At 38.7% G+C, this 26,982-nt stretch overlaps 1 protein-coding gene across 29 annotated transcripts in view; it reads right to left on the reverse strand.

Moving 5' to 3' along the window:
- LRRFIP1 (LRR binding FLII interacting protein 1) overlaps positions 1-26,982 on the reverse strand; it is a 200,537-nt gene that overhangs the window by 13,113 nt on the left and 160,442 nt on the right. For 8 of the 29 annotated variants that reach the window (XM_038421178.2, XM_038421177.2, XM_038421176.2 and 5 more), the window contains 6 exons: positions 21,433-21,465; positions 16,762-16,887; positions 12,307-12,477; positions 11,146-11,238; positions 8,619-8,760; positions 2,660-6,547 (listed from right to left, as the gene is read on the reverse strand). In XM_038421178.2, the coding sequence (XP_038277106.1) occupies positions 4,113-6,547; positions 8,619-8,760; positions 11,146-11,238; positions 12,307-12,477; positions 16,762-16,887; positions 21,433-21,465 (3,000 nt within the window). In that variant the 3' untranslated portion in view covers positions 2,660-4,112. Of the gene's footprint in view, positions 1-2,659; positions 6,548-8,618; positions 8,761-9,190; positions 9,284-10,464; positions 10,558-11,145; positions 11,239-12,306; positions 12,478-15,204; positions 15,277-16,761; positions 16,888-21,432; positions 21,466-26,982 lie in introns of those variants that run through there. The other 21 variants (XM_043505718.1, XM_043505710.1, XM_043505715.1 and 18 more) reach the window with 8 other exon arrangements.

Here is a 26,982-nt window from a genome sequence, read left to right on the forward strand (position 1 = left end):
GCCCCACCTGCCAAATGGTCCATTTAATTCTGGAAGATAAATTAACCATGCACACATATATACACATAATTATTACACTACTACCACAGTATTTACAGTATGGTACACATATGCCCTTTGTGTTTGAAATATATCTGCAGTGTCCAGAATAGAAGCACTTAATTATCATAGTTATTTTTAGAGCTACCCATTGCATTTTTTGGGACATTTGCAAAGCAGGTTTTCACACCACTCCCCACAACATAATGGACTTCTGTCTACTTCAATCACGAGTCTTGTGCAGGTGTGAGGATCTGGGGGAGGGCAAGTGAAATGGTTCTTCTAGGTATAAATAAAACAAAAGGGGTGTGTGTGTGTGTGTGTGTGTGTGTGTGTGTGTGTGTGTGTGTGTGTGTGTGTAAAAAAAGAGTTCTTTAGGTTCTCCCCTTTCCACCCTTCGTCACACGCATAGAAGAGGAGCCTGTACTGGGGTCTGTGAAGAAAAACCCACTATATTTTTATTTTGAAATGTTACGGTTTTTTAACAAGCCAAGTGTCTGAGGGGCAGTAGGAGTATAACTCCATTCTACGGTGCCTTTTATATGTGGTAGCTAATTACCTACTTTACGGGGTACAGTGTATCCCCATTTTGCTGATGGCAAAAACTAAAACAGAGTTTGGGATTTGACTAAGGCATCTGTATGGCATGCCAGAGCTGAGACATGGATACAAGATACCTTTGCTCTCCATCCCATGTTTAACCTATGCGGTGTCTCACGCTATTCAACTATCTCAGTTGTGGCTGCCCAGCAACATAGCTGGTCAGTTGCAAGAAACCAAGTGGGAGAACTTGCAGGAGTCCTAGTGCCATCAGCAGCAGCATGGGCAGTATTGCTCCCCCAGACCTGTGAACTGATTTGGGATTGGGACCATCCCCAAACCATGGGTTATGTGTACCCGAAAGGCCAGCGTGGCAGCTGAAAGGTGTGGGGGGGGGGGGGGGGACGACTGCAATTAAACCATGAATCTTTAGGAAAAATTCAGAGTCTAATTTTCAAGGCTAGTTTTAGAAAGAAGAGTACTAGGAACTTATTTTTTTTTATATGAAAGCTGAGAATAGCACTGCCATGCTAGATACCCAGATAAACTGGAGCCACTGGCCACTGGCTTCGGAGGGCCCCAAAGGCTAGCTCTGATCACTTAATAGCCCCACATACAAAGAAACTACAGAATTTCATTAAAGAGTCAATGAGTTTACTCCATAAATTTGTGCTTTTGTTGACTGAAGGATGATTCAGTCCACTATAATTAAACCATCCGATTACTTTGTCAGTCTGTGACAGCTGCCATCATATGGGATTGACATGGGGACCTCCACAGCTAAAAGAAGTTGTAGCTATAAGCTTGAGCTGTTATGTACTATGGAATTATTACACCAAATAATCTGATTTTCAGTTGCATACTTTCTAACCTTTGGCATTATTACATAAACACATACTGGGAAGTCATATTTCCTAAATAACAGTGCACATTTTGCTGGGTGCTATCTATGTAATCTTCGAGGACTGGTAAGTAACATTTTTGCCCTATTATCTGTGGTTCTTTTCAAGATGATTTGCCTGCATGGAACCACACTCATGCAGTGCACATAACCCAAGGCATGCATACACAATGAGTGGAGATTCACATCGGAAAATAACCTAAGAACTCAGAGGCCTTGTCTACACTGGGTATTTGACCTGATTTCAGCAATTGGTGGCCAGTCATGGATGTAGCTGCACCAGTAAAAACTTTGCTACACTGATGGCTGGCCACTGAATGCTGAAATCATGGCCAATATCCAGTGTAGAGAGTGCCCAAATTTGGAAAAATAGAAGACAATATGACCAAGTCATTAAATGAGTCATAATTGTATCGGTTTCCCTGGCCCTGTACTAATGTTCTAAAAAAATTCTTAAAGATGTGCACATGCTTCAGAGGAAAATAAACTGAAATATTAATGAAAAACTAATATTAACTTGCCCTTAATTATGTCAGAAGTATTTAAATTACATTTCTCCTTATGAACAAGTTGTCTCCAGACATACCAAGTGCTGGTATATGCTTCAATGGATTAGGCATCATTAACACATATCTAACTATAAATGACTTTCTAATTATTGACAAAGTCTAGTGAGCACATTTATTTATATTCCATTTGAGATTCAAGCAATGAAAAAATCTTCATACTAGTTAACTGTACTATACAGTAAGAGGTGCTTTGAAGACCTGTTGCAGGTCATCAGATTAATAGTGTAATGATTATATTCCAATATTAACATTTATTGTCCTCAATCTTAAGGACTGCACATTTTCATAGAAACTGCACCAAAGCTGCCATCACAGTGTCAGAAAGGAAGCCATGTAAAAAGCACTGTAGGTTTAAAATTACTGACTCATGGAATGTCATATTAAGTTCCTGGGATGTGGAGGTCAAGGTTTCTTAGCAGAATTAAATCACATCAGTTCTACTACCTATAATGAGCATGGAGGAAAATGGTCAATAAGAAGTTAGACATTTAGAAAAATTACAATACATAAAGTGTTTGAGAGGCCACTCTGCAATGCCTTTTTACCAAAAAAAGCTTTTAGAATCTCGTATCAGTTTAGACTGAATTTTATGCAGTGCTCTGGACAGGTATTTTAAAGTATAAAATAAGTTTATTTCAATTATATACAGCTCAATACATTTGTGATATACATCTTGAATCTTTTCAATGTATTTGCACTCTACTAATTTTGTAACAGCAATACAAGCAATATCTTGCTATAGACCGCCCAAAAGCTTGAGTCTGCATCCCCTTTTCATTTTCATTGCTTAACACAAGTTTAAAAGAATGTTTCCTTTTGCAAAAACCACATTTATTCCCAGCTGGTTTGGGAAAATTTGCAAATAAGACATAAATCTCAGTTTATAAATACAGTTTATATTCAGGCTATCACAAGCAATCTAGCTGTTGAGAGGTATTTTCAAAAAGGCAGGTTTGGCTATATGGGCACTAGTACATAAAGAGCAATACCAATTATCTGATTAAGACATTCAAAAAGATTAAGACATTCAAAATTGACTTCATCCTGGCAAGGAGGAAGGAAAAAGTATATTCAGAGATAAGAAAACATTCTTTCATAACCATATTTTTGCAAAAAAGACAATGCAATTTAAACAAACTTTCCTCTAAGAAAAATAGATATTTTTTCATACTATTAACTTTGCAAGAAAATGTACTTGACAGAAAATCTACACACACATTAGCATGTGTACCAAAACAATCCTAAAAAAAAAAAAAGTACATGTGAGACATGATGTAGAAGGCTTATTCTGGTGCAAAGTGCCTAGATTAAGTAAACATATATACTTATTCCTTTCAGAAGACTAACAGGTCAAAACATTTATGTTTTACTTTCTTAAACTCTATACTGTTCTTTCAAAGTGTGCAGACTAAGCAGATTCACAGTGACCTAACTAATATTTTGGCATTTTGTGTGTTTATCTTGTATACCATGCTCTGGAATGTGTTCATACTAAAATCATACACAAAGTAGGTTTATATGTTGTTTTTATTTTTAGCTGTTATATTTGGTTCCTGAACCTGTAGGTATTCACAAAGAAGTTTGGATATTAGTACAGTGCTGTAATGCTTGAGAGTTGCTTTATGATAGTTACCATAAAATGGTGATGTACCTAACAGAACTCTCTGGCAGGTATTTAAGTACATTCAAAATATCTAATTTGCTTAAAACTAGTCTAGAAAATAAGAGCAATATTTAAGGTCCCTTGGTAGGAGATATCTGCCTTAAAGGCATTTTAACTAGACGTGAATCTGAACATACATTTGTGCTGCTTGTTCTTTTGGTGATAAAATATGAAACCTGAGAGATTAAAAACAAATCTACATGTTTAATCTCTGGTGGACATGTATCGCAGTAAATAACTTGGATGGATGTCCACATATATAGATTGACATTGTACTATGAGACTTGCATATAGAGAAATTTAAAGAATATTTCTAAAGTCTGATTTATTGTGCAAAATGCATTTTTGTATTGAAACTGATCTAATAATATGTAACTTATTTGGGTCCTTGATTTTGAACTCATGATATCATACAATCTTCTTTAGATCTACCCTTGCCCCGTCTACTAGCTTGCATATCGTCTTTGCTTTCATCCCTAGTGTTGCCTAAGTTTCCTAACTCCTGTTCTGATGAATATTCATCAGCTATTTTTTCCATATTATTGCTGTCTAACACGGTTTCATTTTCAGTTTCGTCTTCCACCAGATCACATGCTTTTTCTGGAGCTGCAGACCGAGAGGTATCAGTTTGCAAATGACCAGCTTCTTCAGCTTCCTTTTCTTTTTCCTGCTGGATACTAGCATTGCCTTCAGTAACCATGCCCTCATTCTCTACACTCTGTGTTCTGCTTTGATGAGTTTCCTCCTTTTCACCTTTTTCTGTTTTGGCAGTTTCTGTGACTATTTCCTTTCCCCTAACTTCCTCCAACGTTTGTGTATTAACTTTCTCAGCATCATGCTTTCCGGGAGTTTTTAATATCAGCCCTAAATCATCATCAAAATCAAATTTTTCACCGTCATCTTCCACTATTTCCTCCTCTTGACCCTCCACCTCAACTTGTTCATTAGACTTCTCATCCAGCTCTGCTTTCTGTGTCTTGATGTAATCAGCATCTTCCTCAAAATCTGGAACAACTTCCTGTTTCTTAACTTCTTGTAATTCGTTCTGCTCTTCTATTCCTTTATTCTCATCTTCCTCATTCCCATTTCCCATCTGTTTTGTATCCCTTTCTTTTCTGCTAAGTTGACATGCATCATCTAACACAGTTTTCTGAATTTCCATTTCCTTTGTGTTGCCTTCAAGGGATTCATTAAATTGCTGTGACAGTTCTGTGATTTTCTGCAATGAACTATCATCAGAAACAGATCTATCATGCTGCTGGTCTGTAAGATCCAGCTTCTTGCTACTTTCCACTGATGCCTCTTTATCATCAACTTTCTCTTCAATAATTACACTGACATCTTGAGTCAATTCCTGTCTAGATTCATCTTCCTCTTCTTTAACTACTTTCTGCATTTCATTTTCTACAGTCTTATCTTTTTCTTGTATTGGATTATTCTTTACTTCTTCACTGCACTTAATTGTTTGGGTTTCTACCTGTGTTCTCTCATCTTCCATCAACTCACTTCTACTTTCCTTTCCTTTCCTAGATTCATCCCACGTTTCTGTGTTTGACTCCTCAATTTCATGATCGCTGGGACTAGTAACTAAAATGGTTTCTTGGGATTGAATTTCTTTCATGACATCTTGGTCCTGCTCTGTCTGATGCGATACACCCTCTTTTACCTCTGCAAATTCATCTAGGGGTACCAGAGGTGGTTCCTCTTTCACCCTTTTGTTTTCAGAATCTGGTTTTATGTCCAACATGCCTGTTACTTCTTCCATCTTTCCTGTGTCTTTTGTTTGTCCCCTCTCAGCAATATTCTTCTCATTCTCTGCCTCATCTTGCATATTTCCTTCCTCTTCTGCAAATATCAGATCATTTTTTGAAAAAGTGGATAGAGTATGTGTTTCATCTGTTTTTTGTTCTTTTACAATTGTATCTGGTGTGACCTCACTTGCACATGCTGTTTCTCCCTCCTCTTCCACAGAATCTACTTCTTTCCTTCCCTGACTCTGAACTGTATTTCCAGTCTTATTTTCTTCTTCAGCTGTATCACTGTCATTTTTACCACCCTCTCCTTTACCAATTGTTCTCTCTATGCACCCTTCATCAAGCTGTTTCTCCAAGCTACTCATAACCTCATTTTCAGTGCTTTCTTCTGCTTGATAGAGACTTTCAGTTTGAGCCTCCATATGTGATTCTTTAATACCTGTACCTGCTCTTGCATCTTCTGGTGATCCTGACTGATCAGAAGCTGACGCATGGCTGCTAGCCACAAAATCAAGAGCTTCCTGAAATATTTCACTACTGCCTTCTCGCTGGCAAATTGTAAAATCCTCTTGTGTTATTTTCTGCTCTTGTGCAAGTCTTTCAGATTCGTGCTCTGTGTTTAAGTCAGTAGGTCTTCCCTGAGGAGTCTCAATACCCTGACTTTTCAGTGTACCCGTTTCCCAATTCTCATTAGTCAAGTGATTTAAATCACTACTATGTTCAGATTCCTTACTACCAGACTGTTGGGCTTCTAAGCTATCATCTCCTGATTCTGTTTCCTTTCTCAACTCAATTACATCACTATTTTCAGTGGAAGAAACATTTCCTGAAACATGTTCTGTATGGCTTTGAATTTGTTCCTCACGTCCACTACTTAACATCACTGTTGATGTGACATCATTGTCTTCCACGGTTTTCTCTGCCTCTGTATTTTCATCAGCATGCAATGTCTTTATCTCCTTTACAATTTCCCGCTCCTCAGACTCCTCTTTGTGTTCCTCATGCTCAGTATTCTGCAAGATTTCTCTTTTCCCCATATCCTCCAAAATCTCATCTTTCATCTCCACTTCATTGGCTCTGCCTAAAAGACCATTGAGAAAGTTGAAGGGACTACACCAAGGGGTGACTATTTAAATTTGTTAAACATGTAACACTTACCTCCCCACTTAAAACCCAAAAGAGAAAATGAATTAAAAGAATCGGTTAATAAAAGATCAGCTTTTGCCAATTACGTGAGGCAAAGCAGCAATTGAATTAGTAAATTCTCTGATCAGTGAACCCCCCGCTTTCCCAAAAGCAAGAATTGTATCCGATTCTGGCATCAGATAAGTTAAAGATTTCTCTAGTTGAAGCTGTATGAAGTACAGCTTTCATAAATGAGATGAACATTTTTCAAGCAGTGCAGTTTATTAATAGTAATGTAACAAAACTCGCAGATTTAAGATTATGAGACAAAGGTAGTGGGTTTTTTTGCTGCCAACAAGTACAAGCTATCACCATATTTTTAACCCTCACATTGCTCTATACTGTATTATTATTGCCAAGCTGTGTTTGTTTGATGGCATTACAACCAAGTAACTTACCTAATACTCAGCAATATTTTATAGCTATTGACTTAAAAAACAGACACTATTTTATAAACAAGTGTGTATAATGAGTGTTATAGAAGATGGGATCTGATTGGCAGGCAAATGTTTTGAATGCACGGATATCAGACATAACACACAAGGTTGAAGCTCAGTTATTTAGCGCTTCCTCCAGGCACTCCATCCAAAAGGGACAATATTTCTTCCCAAGTATTGTTTAAAAATATAACTTTTCTTCCAATTTGCAGCACTTTAGGAGCAAAAAAGCAGGTGTTAACCAGCACTCAATGTCAGGTATTAGCTTTTGTTCCTATGACGTACCTGTTTCCATAGAATCAGAATACATTAAAACAGACTAGAGTTTTAGATACAACTTATAAATGTTCTCATATCCTGTTTTTGTTGTTTCAAATTGTTTTCACCCATGGAATGAGAAAAAGCTGCCAACAGCTATATCTGAGAAAACTCTCACTTCCAGTTAAATGGTTGGCTGCCTGTTGAGATTTGCTAGTATTTCAATTTAGTAGTAAACATCCAGTATTTTCTCCTCTTCCATGAGCATAATGAGACAGTGGAAAGTTCAATAGCTAATGAGTTCAGATTCTGACTATAAATCATAATTGCACCAAAGTCAGAATCTTTGCCAACCAATTAGATTCCTCCTTGTCTGAGGACACACATACATAATGTATACTTCCTGTACACACTGCTGGGCATATCATTGTTATAAAATTTCCAGCAATATAAATTGCTTTATACTTAACAGTACTAGATATTAAGAATTCAAATGTTAAAATGTCTTGCAACAGCACACTGAACTATTGTTCAGCAGACATTTATGTTCTCAAATAATATATTAGTTACAGAATTTGTATACTAAATTTACATATATGAATTCAAATGCTCTTATTCTGGTTCTCTCTCAGCTTAATTCTTTGTGTTAGAGAAAATAATCAAAGCAACAGTAGGATTGTTGAGGACATTCCTAAATTCAGGTTTTAATATTAAGCTAAATAAGCTGCTACTCATCTTGTATTTATACTTGTGTCATGACCATTTATTTTCTCAGGGTGCAGAATAAAGGGAATATACAGTAAAATCTCCTTTTGCAGGTACAGAAAAATGTCATGATATGCTTGAAGTGAAGCAACCCTAATCAATAAGCAGAAAAAGGCATAGGAGGTGATTCAAGAAGCTGCGTGATTGGTTAATTGTCTAAATAATGAATGCTCAATCTCCAAGCAAAAAAAGTGAATGAATTATGATTAGACAGATGGAAAAGTCTAGTGCAGTGATACTCAGACCTCAGTGGTTCAGGAGCCAAATTAGTAATCAGCATTACCCACAAGAGACACAGTAGTGTGAATTCATTGTTTAATTTACTATTGTACTATTCATATTTAAACACTGCAAGTTGATAACTTAATTGATTAATAACTTAGTAAAAGCATCCCGCATTTTAATATCACGTGCTGCAAAGAGCTGCAGGAGACGCATTGGAGGGCCATTTGCAGCTCACAAACCACAGTCTGAGTATCACTGCTCTAGTGGAGTGTGAGCACTTACCTAGTGTCCCATCCCCAACTGTCTGTAAGGTCTGAGTCGCCCCTGGAGTAACCTTGGTAGAATCTGAGTATCCTTCATTATTGAGACCATCTAAAGCCTCTCCATTGGTGGCTACTTCCAAATTTGGGATTATTCCATGTTTCTGTGTATAAGGAAGAAACATTTTAAAAGTCTGGTATTCAAACAATACAATTGGCTGAACATTCTTGCCCCTTTATATTTTGAGCAGTGGTTGCTTCATAACAAAAGCAATGAGAATGTGCCTTGTTCAAAGTTCTGACAGAACAGATCTGATCACCTTTTTAAAGTAACTCTGTTGCCCAATATCTGAAATGTTCCTTGGACAACAGCCCCTTGCCTATATTCACTATAATATATTAGGAGTACCAACAACCACAGAAGAGATAGGTAAGAAGCAAATTCTTGAAATGAATGAGAGGAACATGTACATACGGCTCATCAGGGCTGGACAGCTGAAACCAGCTTTTCTGTCCAGTGCACCAGAAGAGAAACCAGCAACTGATTACTTAATTGCTTTAGCAACAAGAGTTTCTTCTGTTCTTATGGCATACCTTCAGTTGTTCCTTCAGCACAACCACCTCATCTCTGAGGTCATCCCGCTCACTCCTTATGGAATCAAAGAACTCTTTCTGCCTCTCTAACGCCTGAGTGTTCACAGAGCAAACAGACAGAAGGCAGGGAGACAACAAGAAAGGAGAAGAGACTATGTAAGGCAAGTTAGAAAAAAGAATAAGCAGGTTTCAGTTATTCAGAAATTAATGGAAATGACATGCATGAAAAGGAGAAAATTAAAAGATTAAAGGCTATATTTACAAATTCATAAAATATTTAAATCCAGTAAATATATGATTTAATCCAAACATTCAGTTTAGGGAGTTCATAATAAATACTCAATCCCTGATATCCTGTGCTATGTTGGGATTAGATTTTTCAGTAACTAAATACAATAAGGCAGCTAAGAACAGATTTTTATTTATTTTACTGACTTTGAAATTTCCTATAGTACTTTTGTGTGGGTGTGTTTTTTAAAATCAAAATACATTAAAGAAAATGTATGAAAGCTGGTCTGACAGATCTCAGTGGCGTCCATGGAACTTTATTTCCATGACAGACTGCAAGTGCGTATACCTCAAGTATGCAGCATGTAATACAAACTTTTATAAAATTCTCAGCGGTAGTGAAATTTTGTGGGTTTCACAAAATTGTGGGTTTCAAATTGCCATAAGTCATCGGACAACATCATGGACAAATGACTTGCCAGTTTCTTTTGTCCACCCAAGAAAAGAGTCTTTCACATCTCATCTGTCACTGACTACCATATTTCTCTTTAGAAGTGCCACTGAGAGTTAGCATTTCATTTACACTGGTGGGGGGAAATATGAAGATTTTCATCCCAAAAGTCCAAGGAGCTATAAACAAGCCTACTTTCTCCTTTCCCACAGTGCAGTTATGGTTTAAAAGAGTAAAGGTAATAAATTTGAATAGAAAACCAATTCCATTCAGCATTGAAACCACATCATGAATAGCCAGTATTTTATTAAAGGGCACTCCTTTCTTAGTTCTACATATCCATGATGGGCATGCACACATTTCACCATGTTATGTGAATTCCAGTGAATTTTCAAATCTGGTCAGAAGATAAGCATTTTCTTGGACCTTATCTTTTAAGTTAAAGCCACAATTCAATGTAAAGAGTATATTTGACAGATTGTGGGTCACATTGTATAGGGTAATATTTCATTCATGAAGTTTTGCAGGTGCGAAGACTGCTAAAGAAGCTCAGTGTGAAACTGAGCAAATTTCAGAAGTTGTGTGCGTGTCCTACCCCTATTTTTTTGTCTTTCCACTCTATCGTCTCCTGAAGATCAGAAATTTCCCTGATATAGTTCTCCTGTTTCTGTTGTAGCTGTCGGATTTCCTGAGGGGCAGGGACACATAAGAAGACAGAAAGCAGGTAAAGGGTTAATCAGAAGAAAAACCTCAAGATTGTAGTGATGCAAAGAACAATGAAATCAGGTGTTAAAGTACAATCATCTACCTACATGCATCACTCCCATACCCAACTGTTTTCATTCAAAGAGATGAATGCAACTCCTGAAACCTACCCTGCTAGGGACAGCCAACCTCTCACCTTTAGTATGACGACAAACACCTGTCTACTGGAACTATTTTGCTCTGAATCCTTACTTGAGTTTTATGCCATTGTCCTCTTTCTTCCAGCCTCTCCACAAGAAGGAGCCCAGAGCATATAACAACTTATTTTGAGAAATTAAAGACAGCGTAACATACAAATCCAACTACGAACAGTACTTCTGAAATATTTTTGTTTCATCAGTCCTAACCCATTTCAGGTCTAACAGAATGAACCTACAGTACTGCGTCAGATGAGAAATCTGCGGCAGGGACTAAGATTCTCCATTCCTGTCTGAGCCTTCTATCCTCTAACTGTTAGTTTGGAACACACACAACAAACAACCACATTAAACACAACGGAGTAATTACCTACCTCGAGCATTTCTTCTCTTTGCTTCAGGGTCTCCTTGATTTCTGTGAACTGAAACTGCAATATGCTATGAGCATGCTTTTCCCGCTCAAATTCCTGGAGAGGCAAGGAAATATTTATTTGTCATGCATAATAAAAATACCACCTAGAGCTTTTTCATACACAGATCTCAAAGCTTTACAGAGGGGGCAGTATCAATATCTCAATTTTAAGCTTGTTTGTCTGCGATTGGGACTGGGTTATTTCAAACCAAATGCTCAATTTAGACACTGATCCACAATAAACTGGGTGGTGTGTCTCTTATGAAGGAAATCAGATTGTGACTGGGTTATTTCAAACCAAATGCTCAATACAGACACTGACCCATAATAAACTGGGTGGTGTGGGTTTGGGGGCAGGGGGAGTGCACATCATTTACAACACTCAAGCCCTGCTGACCTCAGAGATAGTGACTAGGAATGGAACCTACCTTTTCCAAAAGGCAGAGTACTCCAACTTGGCCAGTCCTTATAGTGAAATTTTAAAAGCAAACCATTTACCAAAAGCTATGCATGATGGAGGACACACTGACCAATATCTCATGAGTCAAAGATTTAGCTCCTGAGATAAGCCCAATGGAAATACTAGTTTGCATGAAAGTTAACTCAGTGAGGCTCATTCCATCACCTCAGTGAGGTGACAGTAATTCAAGTCAATAGTATATTTTCAATAGTTAAGCCCATGAATGCCTTAATTTGTTTAAGTACATCTCACAAAACCCTCCTATGGCCTTTTGAATTAAGCTTTGTATGTAACCGTGTCCCAGAAGAAACAGGAAAGCCTTCAAAAGTTGCTAGGGATAACATTTCCTGGAGTCAGAAATGCTTTTTGGATATTCTCCAAGTCAAAATGCAGATGAAATTCATAAAGCTATAGTGATGAGCTTGTATGCGAAAAAGTCACCATATCCTGGATATTGACTTATAAAATGTAAATCTCATATTCACGTGCCTACAGATAAAGGCAGAAAAGGCAGCCAAGCTGCTAATGAGTGCTATTCAAAGGGTAGATTTCTATATACTTGATTCATCCCCCTCTCCTTACAAAAAAAAAAAAAGTAGTTTTTCTTCCCTGAAGATATTTTTTCAAACAACTTTCAGCTTCTCAAGAAGTGTTCATACTTACTTTGCTTTTCTCTTCATATTGCCTCCTGGATTCTGCCAGCTGTTCTTCTAACTCTAACAATGCATCCTTCAAGGTATCTACTTGGTACATGAAGTTTGTTTTCTCATTGTCTAGCTGTGCATTAGACACCATAGCCTTTTTATATTTCTCTTCAACTTCTGCTAGGGAGTCCTAAAGGCAAGAAATATGTAGGTACAATGAGAAGTTACTTCAAAGAAAGCACTTTTATACGTTGCAAAGTATGCAAGTACATGCTTAATTGTAGACATGCAAGCAGTCCAACTGAATCAACTGTTAACCATGGCTTAAGTAACTTTGCTGACTGGGACCCCAAACCTGGGAGAAGAGGTGGCAATATCTGCGCTTTTTGCGGTCTTAAATTAGGACTCTAGTATGTTTAATTAAAAATTGCAGTTACTGTACACTACCTTTTGGCTATGTGCACACTTAAAATGCTACCAGAGGCACAGCTGCAGCACTTTAGCTTAGACACTCACTACAGCAGTTAGTCTACCTCCCCAAGAGGCAGCAGCTAGGTCGCCAGAATGTAGTGCTGTCTGCTTTCGGGGTTAGTTCGGTCAGCATAGCCACATCCCTCAGGGGAGTGGATTTTTCAAACGCCTGAGAGAGACAGCTATGTAATGTCAGTTTTCAGTGCACACCAGCCCTTTATACTGCATTTTTGGTTAGATTTTTGCTTCAGATGAAGTGTGAAACTAATTTTTTTCCATGCTTACCCCTTATTTTATTAGATCACCTTTCTCAATCTGTTCCTACTGCCTAGGCAATTCAGATTTATTAACTCAGGCTGAGCATGAGAACAGTTCAGATATAATAATAGCTGAAATGTTGGCAAGATAAAACCATTTTCCATGTTACACCGCAGGTCTAAAACCTCTCCTGGTATACAATTTGAATTAAGACCAACCTAACAGGAACTTTCGAATGCATTGCAGTGTAAGTATGCAGGCAAGAAACAAAAGAGATAGATGTCTTAATTTAAAGCTAGGATCAACAATCCACCAGTTCATTAAGTCACATTGCTAGCATTATATGGATATCCATGATAAATTTTTGATATTATAATATTCCATTTCTACTAGATCCATAAACATTAAAGGGGGAAATGTGCAGACTTTTAAATATGAAAAGATGACAAAATACGTAAATTTCAAATTAAGAATCTATTTTGGAATACTATTAAAGAATAAGGCAATCTGACATTTTAAAGGTACAAGAACTTGTATCTCATCATTAAATATGAATCATGTTACTGGTGCATTTTGCAGGTATAAGACAAGAAATATCAGTTGCTGAAAGGGCATTAGGAATCAATGCAGCTACATGATTAATTAAACCCTTAAAATTAGTTGGCACAAAAGTACACGAAAGTACACATTGTTAAGGGTAAATGCAGAATCATAGCAGAACATGCCCAATTTTGTTTTATTAGTATTATCAAATTCTATCCCAACCCTGGACTGTCATTTAATAATTCTAAATTTGAATACAGAGAATAAAACCACTAAAGAAACAGCCTAAATCAGATGGAGGTTTCAATCTATTCACTATTTATCACTTTTATTCTGTGCGGGGATGAATTTAGCTTGCTTAAAATGTTCCAGTCTCTTCCTGGCAAATTCTGAGGAAAGTTACTATAGCTGGAAATTTTTAATTAAGTACATGTTCCACATTCTATGCCAAAAGCAAGATCAGAGGTGACTAAGCAAAACTGAAGTTGTTGGTCTTCAAAGACGCAAGCAGACCTGGATAAAAATGCTACAAATGCACTTGAAGGGAACAATATTACAAAAATCTAGTTCACTTATTCTCACAGAGTAAAGTAGATTTGTTTGCAGAATCTAATATATATTTTGTGATCTAGAAGAGAAAAAAGTTTAGGCTTCATATATCTAAAATATGCAAAAAAAAAAGCACAAACTATTTTTTCCATTTGCAGGTCACATAAGATGCCAGTAACCGAGTATCTTGTATTACTGAACAGATGAGGAAAAAGTATAAGAGAAAGTTTTAATTTTAATTAACAATTATGTTAATATGTACTATATTAGCATATCTGGAATGCCAAGTCCCCAGTACACTCATCTTTACATGCCTTCTGTTATTCAAAATGTGAGCCAATGCAGCTGAATACATAGGATAAAGTGTCAAACTGATACATTTATTTAGCTGCTACACCAAAATCCTTTTGTGCATTAATGGAATTCGTAGGCATTCCTCCCCTGCAGCTGCTGTGACTGTTTATCCCATACAATACGGAGGTTTTACCGGGGCTGCTTGTATAGCATGAGATACGATTGCCTCTCCTTCAGGTATGCATAACTTACCAATTGTTTTACTGGGACTCTCTACCAAGTACCTTTTAAAATACATTTACAGTATTTAACTTTGATTTCCCATGGCACTGAACTCCACAGGTTGGTTACACGCTTAATAATCAGCATTTACTTTTATTTTAAATATACCCTAAAATTTTGAGTGATTTCCTGTTCTTGTATTATGGACATATTTTAAAAGGAGTAACTGATCGGTATTCTGTATGCTCTAATCTTTATATTACAGTTGTTGATGGAGAATTAAATACATTCTCAAGACACCAAAATATAAGACATGCAGTAGTAAGAGATCTCATTAATCGCCTTTTCTACAGAAGTTAATAGACTATTTACATGTGCTGATTACCAAGAATTATCCAAAGAAATGATTACTGGTCATCAGAATGGGAAGCATGTTTTCCTCACTGATGAAATGCTTTTAGTTAATTCACACCTCAGCATAAAAGCATGCAGGTTAAATTCTAGTTCTGTCTCTTGTTGTGACTCTCTGAAAGTTTAGCTGATGTTAATATCACATGTTCAGTCTGCAATAAACCAGTACCTTCATTTCTTTCAGTCCCTGCATGTATTTGCCTTCTACATCCTGAATCTGGTTCTTTAACTCATTGATATCCTGAGGGAAATGGCAAGAAAAGTGAATGATGTCAAGAAAACTAATGGGCAGTTATCACAGCTGAGTGAGAAGCCGGTGTTCAAAATTCCCATTTACAGACACGTTTCTACTCTAGTTTGAGTTTTCTAAACTTCATTATAAAAAGATTTACAGGCTTTTCAGCCAATCATCCTTCTTGAATACATGTATATTCCTGTCCTAATCATTTTGATTAGGAAAATAGGTTGTTTCTACAACAATAAGGATGGTCTTGTGGTGAATGAACTAGATTGTGACTCAGGGGATCTGAATTCTGTTTTCAGCTCTACCACAGGCTGTATGATATTGGGCAAGTCCCTTTCTCTCTCTTGTTCTGCCTCAGTTCCCTATATGTAAAATGGAAATGCATCCGATGAAATGAGCTGTAGCTCACGAAAGCTTATGCTCAAATAAATGTTAGTCTCTAAGGTGCCACAAGTCCTCCTTTTCTTTTCTATTTCTCTACTAGCACCCAACAGCGGTGTTGTGAAGATAAATTTATTAGTGCATGTGAGGTGCTCATAGCTACATCACTCTATGATAAGTCTCAGAGAATAGGAACATGAGCACTAACAGGACATCCCTAGGACGTTTGGGAAATACCACTGGGAAATGGAATAAAGACATTCATTTTAATTATGAGCCCAATTAAAGCTTTACACAATCTCTCTCTCTCCTTGGTCACCTACTGATGCCAGAACTGCAAAAGAAATAAAATATTATAATTTGGAGGTGACCAATGAAAGAGAAAGGGAAAGGGATTGGGTTTGTTTCCCACTTTCATGGTTTTTAACACCGGATGGAACTATTACGATCATCTAGTCTGATCTCCTGCATAACACAAGCCATAGTGTTTCACCCAACAATTCCTACATCAAGTCCATAACTTCCAGCTGTGCTACCGCATCTCTTTTTAGAACAGCTATGCACCATTTTTCCAAAAAATAAGATTTTTTTAAACCAACCAATAAAATACTATAAGGTGGGTGAGGTAATATCTTTTACTGGACCAACTTCTGTTGGAGAGAGAGAGAGACAAGCTTTCAAACTTACAAAGAGTTCTTCTTTAGATCACCCAAAGAAAAGCTCTGTGAAAGCTTGTCTCTCTCACCAATAGAAGTTGGTCCAATAAAAGATAGTACCTCACCCCATCTTGTCTCTCTCATATCCTGGGGCCAAAATAGCTACACAACTCTGCATAAAAGAGACCACAGTTACTGCCCACTTTTAGACATCAAAAGGGCTAAATCTTTAGATGAATTAGGTGTTTCTGGTAACTCCTGCCAATATTGATTTGCATGTGTAATTTCCCACACATACTGATGGAGAAATATAAAACTATGCTTTTAAATAATTCCACTGCTTACTAAGTCAAACTTAGTGGGAAACTTCAAGACATGAAGAAATACATTCTGACTGGCAAGAGACAGCTCCTACCAATACATGTTACTTACAAAGACTTCTTACCTTTATTTCTCTAATGGATGCCTCAGTATCAACGGAGATGGAGGTGTCCCCACTGCCTCTCCGGGAGGAAGTTCCACCCAGAGAGGCTAGCGTAGCTGCTGATAAGCTTGACACAGTACGAGCTCCCTAGAACCATACACAGTTTAAATAAAATGGGTTATGAAATAATCCTTTTTAAACACAAAAATGAATGCATGTGAATATTTTGAGAATGTGATCTGCCTCTTTATATGCATACCAAATCAGAATGATCACAGTGATCTCTTTGGAACAAAGAAAGTTGTTTTCATTTATAGCAAATGGATCATCAGTAGACATGCTGTGGGTCACAAAAGAACTTCTGTTGAACAAATTTTATGTCCTGAGAGTTTTCAGATCATTTATAGTATGACTACGGATGGAGACAGAAGCCTTCACTTTGAGGGCACCAGTTCAAATTTGGAACAGGATGAAATTGACTGACAGAAGTTACCATCAGATAGCTAATTGGTGGGCTATGAGAAGCAAGTCTGTGCCTTTAATTCAGTCCAATTCACAGTGAGGTGTCCAACGTCACCAAAATTATATAATTGGCACTCATGTTGGCAATTCCAGCAGCGGCCAGTGTTTGAGTACAGAGCCTCAGATGAGAGTTTTACTTCATTACAGTGAGGCAAGGTGAAGCTCACTGAATTTATTCTGTAATATTCATAGATTTTTAAGGCTAGAAAGGACAATCTTGTGTGGCCTCCTGTAATATCACAGAAATTTCACATCAAATTTCACCCAGTTACCTCTGCGTTGAATCCAATAGCTTGTATTTGACTATAACATTTCTTCCAGAAAGGTACTCAGTTTTGATTTGAAGATCTCAAGAGATGTAGAATACACCACTTCCGTTGATAGTACATATCAAAGGTTAACCATCCTTAAGGCTGCGAGTCTGTCACAGATTCTGTGACTTTCCATGACCTCCATGACTTCTGCAGCGGCTGCCTCAGGGGTTGCCCAAGCCGGGCAGCCCTTGGGCCAGCAGCAGCAGTTTCGGTGTGTGGGAGAGGGCTCAGGGCTAGGGACAGGAGGTTATGGTGTGTGGGGGGCTCCCTGGCTCCCACTGGCATGGCCCTGCAGTTCCTAGGCAGAATGGCCAACGGGGTCCTGGGCCGTATGCCGCTGCTGCACCCCCACCCCTCCGTCACCAGCAGGTTCCCAGGCCACCTCCCTGGCACCCCTGGACTGCCCCCTGCAGTCTCATGCCCAAGTTTTAGTTTGGGGTATATAGTAAAAATCATGGACAGGTCACGGGCTGTGAATTTTTGTTTACTGTCGTGACCTGTCCATGACTTTTACTAAAAATACCCGTGACTAAAATGTAGCCTTAATCATACTCCACTGTTAAAAAATTGTGCCTGCAATAGGCTATACCTCTCTGACACCCCCCTCAGAGAGAGTGGGCTCTGCTCTTGCCTCAGAGTTGGGGGCACTGCTCTCTGGCTGTGCTTTTTAAGATGTTGGCCCCCTTGCAGGAGGAAGTTAAAGCAGTTTAAACAAGAAGTTAGTATTCTTCCACAGCAAGCAGAGTTGTAGTCCTTTGGGAAGCTGAAGAAGAAATGAGAAAAGTATCTCTTTTCTGAGAGGGCCTGGGCAGCCATGGTCTCAAGCTGGTTCCCTAGTCAGCACTTTTAGAGGATGGGGAGCTCGGAGTTGCAGTCCTGTTCCTTCAGGATATCACTCTGCACTGAGCAGGGATCCGGATCCTCCCTTTTCACGGCCTGCCCCACTCTAGGTTTGACAAGCCTCACAGATGTACTGGGTTGAGGCTGATGGCACCCAAAAGGGCTCTTTAACCCCTCTCCTGACTGGGTGGGGTTCTACTCCACCACTGTGCCTTATTTCTAATTTGAATTTATCTGACTAATTTCCAGCCATTAGTTCTCAAGCTCTGCTAAATTAAAAAGGCCTTTTAGTGCCTAGTATTTTCTCTGCATCAAGGTACTTACACACCATAATCAAGTTAACTCTGTCACCTTTTTGATAAGCTAAACAGACTGATCTCTAAGTCTCATTTTAACACTTTTTCCCCTGCCCTTGAATCATTTTTATGGCTCTTTTCTGTACCCTCTGATTTTTCAACATATTTTTAAAATGTGACCATCAGAACTGGACACTGTATTGCAGTATTGGTCTCGCCAATGCTATATAAAGTAAAATCATCCCCCTACTCCTATTAACTACTACTGTTTATACATCCAGAAAGGGGAACTATATGAAAAGGAGGAAGCTAGTTAAATGGAAATTAAAAAGTACAGTCACAAAAGTGAAATGCCTGCAAGATGCATGGAAACTTTTTAAAAACACTATAATAGAGGTTCAAGTTAAATGTATACCCCAAATTAAAAACCACAGTAAGGCAACCAAAAAAGTGCCACCATAGCTAAACAACAAAGTAAAATAAGTGGTTAGTGGCAGAAAGGCATCCTGTAAAAACTGAAAGTTAAATCCTACTGGGGAAAACAGAAAGGAGCATAAAGTCTGGCAAGTCAAGTGTAAAAGTATACAATTAGGCAGGCCAAAAAATAAATCTGAAGAGCAACTAGCAAATGACTCAAAAACTAACAGCACAAATTTTTAAGTACATCAGAAGCAGGAAGCCTGTCCAACAATCAGTGGGGTCACTGAATGATTTAGGTGCTAAAGGAGCATTCAACAAAGATGAGGCCATTGGAGAAAAGTTAATTGAATTCTTTGCATCAGACTTCACTGCAGAGGATGTGAAGGAGATTCCCACACCTCAGCCACTCTTTTTAGGTGACAAATCAGAGTGACTATCTCAGATTGAGGTGTCAGTACAGGAGATTTTGAAACACACTGATAACAAACAGTATTATGTCACCAGGACGAGATGGTATTCACCCAAGAATTTTGAAGGAACTCAAATATGAAATTGCAGAACTACTAAGGGTGGTATGTAACCTATCGCTTAAATCGACTTCTGTACCAGATGACTGGAGGATAGCTAATGTGACATAAAATTTTTGAAGTCTCCAGAGGCAATCCTGGCAATTACAGGCCAGTAGCCTAACTTCAGTACCAGGCAAACTGATTGAAACTACAGTAAAGAACAGAATTCTCAAACACATAAGATGAACACAATATGTTGGGGAAGAGTCAACATGGCTTTTTAAAGGGAAATCACGCCTCACCAATTTATTAGAATTCTTGGGGGGAGGGGGGGTCAACAAACAAGTGGACAAGGGATCCAGTAGATATAGTGTACTTGAACTTTCACAAAGACTTTGACAAGGTCTCTTGGCAAAGGCTCTTGAACAAAATAAGGAGTCATGGGATAAGAAGAAATGTCCTCTCATGCATCAGTAAGTGGTTAAAAGATAGGAAATAAAGCGTACGGATACATGGTCAGTTTTCAGAATGGAGAGAGATAATTAGTGGTGTCCTCCAGGGATCTGTACTAGGACCAATGCTTTTTGACATATTCATAAACGATCTGGAAAAAGCAGTAAACAGTGAGGTGGCAAAATTTGCAGACAATACAAAACTACTTAAAATAGCGAAGTCCAAAGCAGACAGCGAAGAATTACAAAGGGATCTCACAAAACTGGGGGAAACAGAGACCAAAATGGCAGATGAAAATCAATGTTGATAAACATGAAGTAACACGCATTGGAAAACATAATCCCAACTATTCCTACAAAATGATGGGATCTATAGTAGCTGTTACTACTCAAGGAAGATCTTGGGAGTCATCATGGATAGTTTTCTGAAAACATCCACTCAGTGTGCAGTGGCAATCAAAAAAGCTAACAGAATGTTAGGAACCATTTGGAAAAGGATAGATAATAAGACAGAAAATATCATTATGCCACTATATAAATCCATGATACACCCACACAAATACTGGGTGTAGTTCTGGTCACCCCCATCTCAAAAAAGATACATAAGCATTGGAAAAAGATACAGAGAAGGGCAACAAATATGATTAAAGGCATAGAACACATTCCCTATAAAAGGTTTAAAAGACTGGGACTTGTCAGCTTGGTAAAGAGACAGCTAAGGGGGGAGTATGATAGAGGACTATAAAATCAGGAATGGAGTGGAGAAAGTGAATAAGGAGGAAGTGAATAATTTACTGCTTTACATAATACAAGAACTAATGGTCGCCTAATGAAATTAACAGACAGCACATTTAAAACAAACGTAAGGAAATACTTCTTCACAAAACATATAGTCAACTTATGGAACTCATTGCCAGAGGATGTTGTGAAGGCCAAAACCATAACAGGGCTCAAAAAGAATAAGATAAGTTCATGGAGGATAGGTCCATCAATGATGATTAGCCAAGATGGTCAAGGTCACAACCCCATGCTTTGGATGTCCCTAAGCCTCTGATTGCCAGAAGCTGGATGTACATGACAGGGGACAGATCACTTGATAATTGGCCCAGTTCTATTAATTCCTTCTGAAGAATCTGGTACTGGCCACTGCCAGAAGACAAGCTCGTGGCTAAATGGACCACTGGTCTGATCCAGTCTGACCATTCTTATGTTCTTACTATATGAAGCCATATCCTGCCATGGATTTTATTCAAAATCAGTGTAAATTCAATGCAAGTTTAACATGGAAAAGTGGTAAGATATGTGTTATGATCAATATAATTCATGTCAACTCTCTTACCTTCTCAAAGTCTTTTTCTGGCCTTTCTTCAACCTGCAAACAAGAGGGAGATTATTTAGAAGCAATACTTGGATAATATTGGACAAAGGGAAGACAAAATAAGCCAGGCTGTTTGTTTTTAAACCTAGCTCTGAGGAAGAAGGTTCACTGGCAAGATATTCTGCTCAAAGAACAACCACAACACATAGCACTGTAATATCCTTTGTGGGAGGAAGCAGTCTGGATCACACCTCTCAAGCCTTCCTTCGTGTACAATACATTTTAAGATGGGGTATTCTTCTAACTGATAAAGTGAAGCTTGTGAACTTTTCTGTTAGGACTGCTCACATTATATAAATGCTCTTTACCTTAATCAAGAAAGCCATATTTCAAATCATTCAGAAATTAGACAGGTGTACAGGCCACATATAAATCACTTGGAATAGAAATCCATATCCAAATCTCAGCCACCCAAGAGCATACTTCAGATTAGAAACCAATCTATAATAAGATGCTGAAAAGGGGGATAGAAAAAGAAAAGATGTAAGATGAATGAGATTAACCAGAAGGTGGTCTTGGGGTGGGCATAACTTTGTTGTAGCTCTGTTCTTTAAATTAAAAATAAAATATGAAGAGTGTCTCACACATGGAGGAGACAGGATAAAACAGACAGGCAAAAAGGAGGGGCCCTTGGCATCCATGTAAATCCTCCCAATGTAGTACAAATGATCAGATGGTAACCTATCCCAAAGAGCAAGGGTTGAGGTCCCATTTGCAGAGAATGTACCTCGTTTGGATTGCAAAGAGAAGTAATCCAAGTTGAGAGTACACTGGTTTAGATTACGAGTTGGGCAGGAAAAATCCGCAAATTTGAAATTTCAGTTCCAAAACACAACAACAAAAAATTCCCATGAAACTACATTCAAGAAATTTTATTTTGGATAAAAATATTTCAGCCTGATAAAACATCTTGTTCCAATTTCACCTTTTAAAATGTTATATAACATAAAACGGAACTAAAAAATAACTAAAAAAAATCAAAATGTTATTTTCCGAAAATGCTGAAATGGAACATTGACTTTATTTGAAAAAATGGAACAGAGTATTCCAAGTAAAATTTTGTCCATCTCTATTTAGGGCGCAGCAAGTCAGTCATTTGAGGACTGATGTAGATGCTATTTTGGTATTTTATTTTTGGATTTAAAGGAAGGGGAATGCAGAGGGAGGGGCTGCAAAGATGGTAAAAGGATTAATAAAGGAATTAGCTATGGAAGTATACAAGCAGAAATCAAGCCCACTCAGGCACACAATTCTGAATACAACATAATTAGAAATGAAACATTTGCCATACAATGGTTCATGCCTTCAAATAGCCAAAGAGACATACAACTTTCAAGTTTTGGATAAGCTAACGAGTTATCAGTGTCTTTCCCTTTAAGGTATCATTTTTGAATGTCAAAGGGCAAAATAATGTCATTAAAAGGAAAAAAGGTCTGGTAGAACTAAAAAAAAAAAAATCACTCAGATTATTTCACTTCAAGAAATTCATTTTCAGGAGGACCAGATTGTAGCAGGAAAGAATTGGTTTCAAGATGATTTTTTTATTTCTTTCAAAGGCATATTTGCTAAACACAGGCATTTTCAGATTAATGATCATTTTAAGAATGAAGGATGGTTTATTTTATTAAACAGCACAATTGCTGAGTTATTAACAATAGTGGGCTCAGTCTAGGATCCAAGTCAACAGCAAAGAACATTTTAAAAACATTTCTTTCAAATACTGCAACACTTTGGGAAGGGTAAATCCTACTTGGAAAAGCCTTCAAGTTTAGACCAATGTCTTACTGGGACAAATCGGATAGGAAAGAAAAAGTAGATAAAGAAATAGGTGTAGCATTAACCTTTCTGTACCAACTATTCCAACTCAGGTTACCAGAGATCTGGATGATGGGATGGACTGCACCCTCAGAAAATTTGCGGATTACACTAAACTGGGGGGAGGAGTAGATACACTGGAGGGTAAGGATAGGGTCCAGAGTGACCTAGACAAATTGGAGGATTGGGCCAAAAGAAATCTGAGGAGGTTCAATAAGGACAAGTGCAGAGTCCTGCACTTAGGACAGAAGAATCCCATGCACTGCTATAGGCTGGGGACCGACTAACTAATCAGCAGTTCTGCAGAAAAGGACCTGGGGATTACAGTGGACAAGAAACTGGATATCAGTCAACAGCGTGTCCTTGTTGCCAAGAAAGCTAACAGCATATTGGGCTGCCTTAGTAGGAGCATTGCCAGCAGATCAAGGGAAGTGATTATTCCCCTCTATTTGGCTCTGGTAAGGCCACATCTGGAGTATTGCGTCCAGTTTGGCGCCCCCCGCCCCCGGAAAGGATGTGTACAAATTGGAGAGAGTCCAGCAGAGGACAATGAAAATAAGTACAGGGCTGGAGAACGTGATTTATGAGGAGAGGCTGAGGGAACTGGTCTTATTTAGAGAAGAGTGAGGGGGGATTTGATTGCAGCCTTCAATTACCTGAAGAGGGGTTCCAAAGAGGATGGAGCTAGGCTGTTCTCAGTGGTGGCAGGTGACTGAACAAGGAGCAATCATCTCAAGCTGCAGTGGGGGAGGTGTAGGTTGGATATTAGGAAAAACTATTTCACTAGGAGGTGGTGAAGCACTGGAATGAGTTACCTAGGGAGGTGGTGGAATCTCCATCTTTTAAAGGCTGGCTTGACAAAGCCATGACTGGGCTTATTTAGTTGGTGTTGGTCCTGCTTTGAGCAGGGGGTTGGACTAGATGACCTCCTAAGATCCTGAGATCTCTTCCAACCTTAATCTTCTAGGTTTCTATGAAATGCTTGTTTCTAAATCTTTAATGAAGCAGACAAGATCTGTAGAAACTGGCATGGCTAAATAATCCCATTAGAAGTTATACTGCATGGTTGGGGTGGGTCTCAAAGATGATTTATGGAAAATGAGTTTGATTCTCCAGGACAAAAACTGGATGACAACAATTAATGAGGACATTATATTTATATCATTTGAAAATATTGAACAAAGAGTTATCTTCTATGGGAGGCATTTGGAGAAGTTTTTAGGGGTCAGCTGATAAGCAGAACCTCTCAATTGAAAAAGGGGATTAAGAAAAATTAAAATCAGAAGAGATTCATAAAACCCCAGGTTCAAAAAGTATATAAATAATTAACTAATATTAGTGGGAAACTAAATATGTTGATGACACATGCCACTGAAAAAGCCCTTAGATATATAAAGCCGATGTTTTATGAAACAAGAAATAAAAATGGTAAATTACTGTCTTAAATTTATAGGGATTCAAAAGCAATTATGCCACCAATTAACAGCCAGCAACAGATACACACCCTAGTGATGAGTGCTACTTTTGCTGCTTATTATAAACCCACTCTTCTTCAAATACACCAAGCTCTGAAGTGATTCAAAAATATCTGGAAGTAGCAGGCTTGCCAAAGATACATGAAATTGATAAAGAAACTGTAGATAACAGAAGAAGAAATCTTAGAGGCAACACCAAGCATGGAAAGTACTCATATTTCAAGATCTGATGGCTCTTCAGGTGAGTTTTATAAGGTAATTTAAGGAGAATATTAGGTCCCTTGAGGGATCCCTTTAGGGAAATTTAAAGCTCCAACCTAAGGCCTTGTCTACACGATAATGTCAGAGTGACATAGCCACCTTGTGTCAACCTAATTGTGCACAAGTCTACACTTAAATTTGCCTCCCACCAATGTAAGTGCTCCATTATGCCAACAGAGTAACAGCACCTCCCCAAGTGGCACTGAGCCATGGTCCATGTACTGAAGTCGACACAGCAAGAATATAGATATTGCATTACCTTTGTCAACTCTAACAGACCTCCAGCCCACAAAGCCCAATACTGACTGCTCTGGTCACAGTTGTCAACTCACTGTCCAGGGTCACAGAAACCAGGAGTCCCCCACCCCCATTAAAACCCCACAAATTTTTGAAATGCCTTTTCCTGATTGTCTATCTTGGCAAGTACACCTAGCAGCTCTCCACTGTTGTGTGCAACTGCCCAACAGCCATGTTGGCTACACACTCCAGACATGCTCCTGCCTGGAGCAGACAGGAGGTATTTTATCTCCAGGGCCTGTGGAGAGAAGAGGCTGTGCAAGCACAGCTATGGACCAGCCATAGAAACATGGACATCTATGAGCATATTGTACAGGAGATGCAGGAGAAGGGGTGTGACAAGGATCAGCAGCAGTGCTGGGTGAAAGTAAAGGAACTGCAGCAGGCATATCAGAAGGCCAGAGAGGCCAACGATCAATCTGGTGCTGAGCAGCAGACCTTCTGCTTTTACAAAGAGCTGCATGTCATATTTGGCAAACTCCCCACCGCTACCCTATACACCACTGTGGATACTCCAAGGCCCCTAGTGTGAACAGTGAGGAGAGTGGGGGTCCTGTGACTGTGGGGTCCAGCTATTCCACGAGTCAGGAGCTATTTGAGATTCCACTGCAGTTCAGTCAGTGCCAACAGTTGAGCACAGGGAAGCCTGATGCAGGGGAAGGAACCTCAGGTACATGCATCCGACGAAGTGAGCTGTAGCTCACGAAAACTTATGCTCTAATAAATTTGTCAGTCTCTAAGGTGCCAAAAGTACTCCTTTTCTTTTTGCGAATACAGACTAATATGGCTGCTACTCTGAAATCAGGTACATGTGTAATTGTATTTCCCATTACAATGATGTAATGATCCCTCCCCCCAACTTAGCAGGACACAGGTACTGACTTTTCATTAATTTACTTGTACTAGAAGAGGCAGTGGTACAATAAAGAGCTAGAGTTGCTATTGGTTTTTCATTGCCCTGCAGAATTAGTAGGGGGGCCATATAGAGCAGTTTATGTACACAGGGGTGTCCCTTGAATCCTCTTCATAGATCTTAGTGAAACTTCCATGGAGGTATATTGTAAATCCTCTCCCAAAAGTTTCTAGGGATGACAGCCTTATTTCTTCCTCCACAGTAGGACACCTTCCTATGCCAGTTAGCAATAACTTCAGCAGGCACCATTGCAGTCAACAGGCTAGCAGCATAAAGATCCGGGTGGCTTTGAGATGCCAGCAACAGCTGTGCTCTCTGTGCCTTTGTTACCCTCAGACGTGAGATTTCAGCTAAATTCACCATCTCTTGCAGAAAATGGAGCCATGATGGGAACCTGACCCTGCAGTCCCAGTCACTCCTGCATGACTCGTTTCTGCCCCATAATACCTTGCCAAAACTTACCAAAAGACAGTGCACTGAACGGTGGTGAGTTGCATACTGGGATACCTACCCATGGTGCACCACATTCCTGGTGAGTTCTTGCATGGCGGACACAAGGAGCCAAGTATGCACGTGCACAAGCAATATATTAACTGCAGCAGCTTTTATGCTGACGTAACTTGCATTGGCAAAAGTCTGTAGTGTAGAAATGCCCTCAGCTCCAGTCATCAAGAAGAGGGGATTCTCGGTATCCCCTGTTAGTTAAGAACTGACATCAGCATGTAGAAGGCCCTTAACATTTGAACCAAG

This window comes from Dermochelys coriacea, chromosome 11 (genome assembly GCF_009764565.3).
Source record: "Dermochelys coriacea isolate rDerCor1 chromosome 11, rDerCor1.pri.v4, whole genome shotgun sequence".
Classification (NCBI taxonomy): domain Eukaryota; kingdom Metazoa; phylum Chordata; order Testudines; family Dermochelyidae; genus Dermochelys; species Dermochelys coriacea.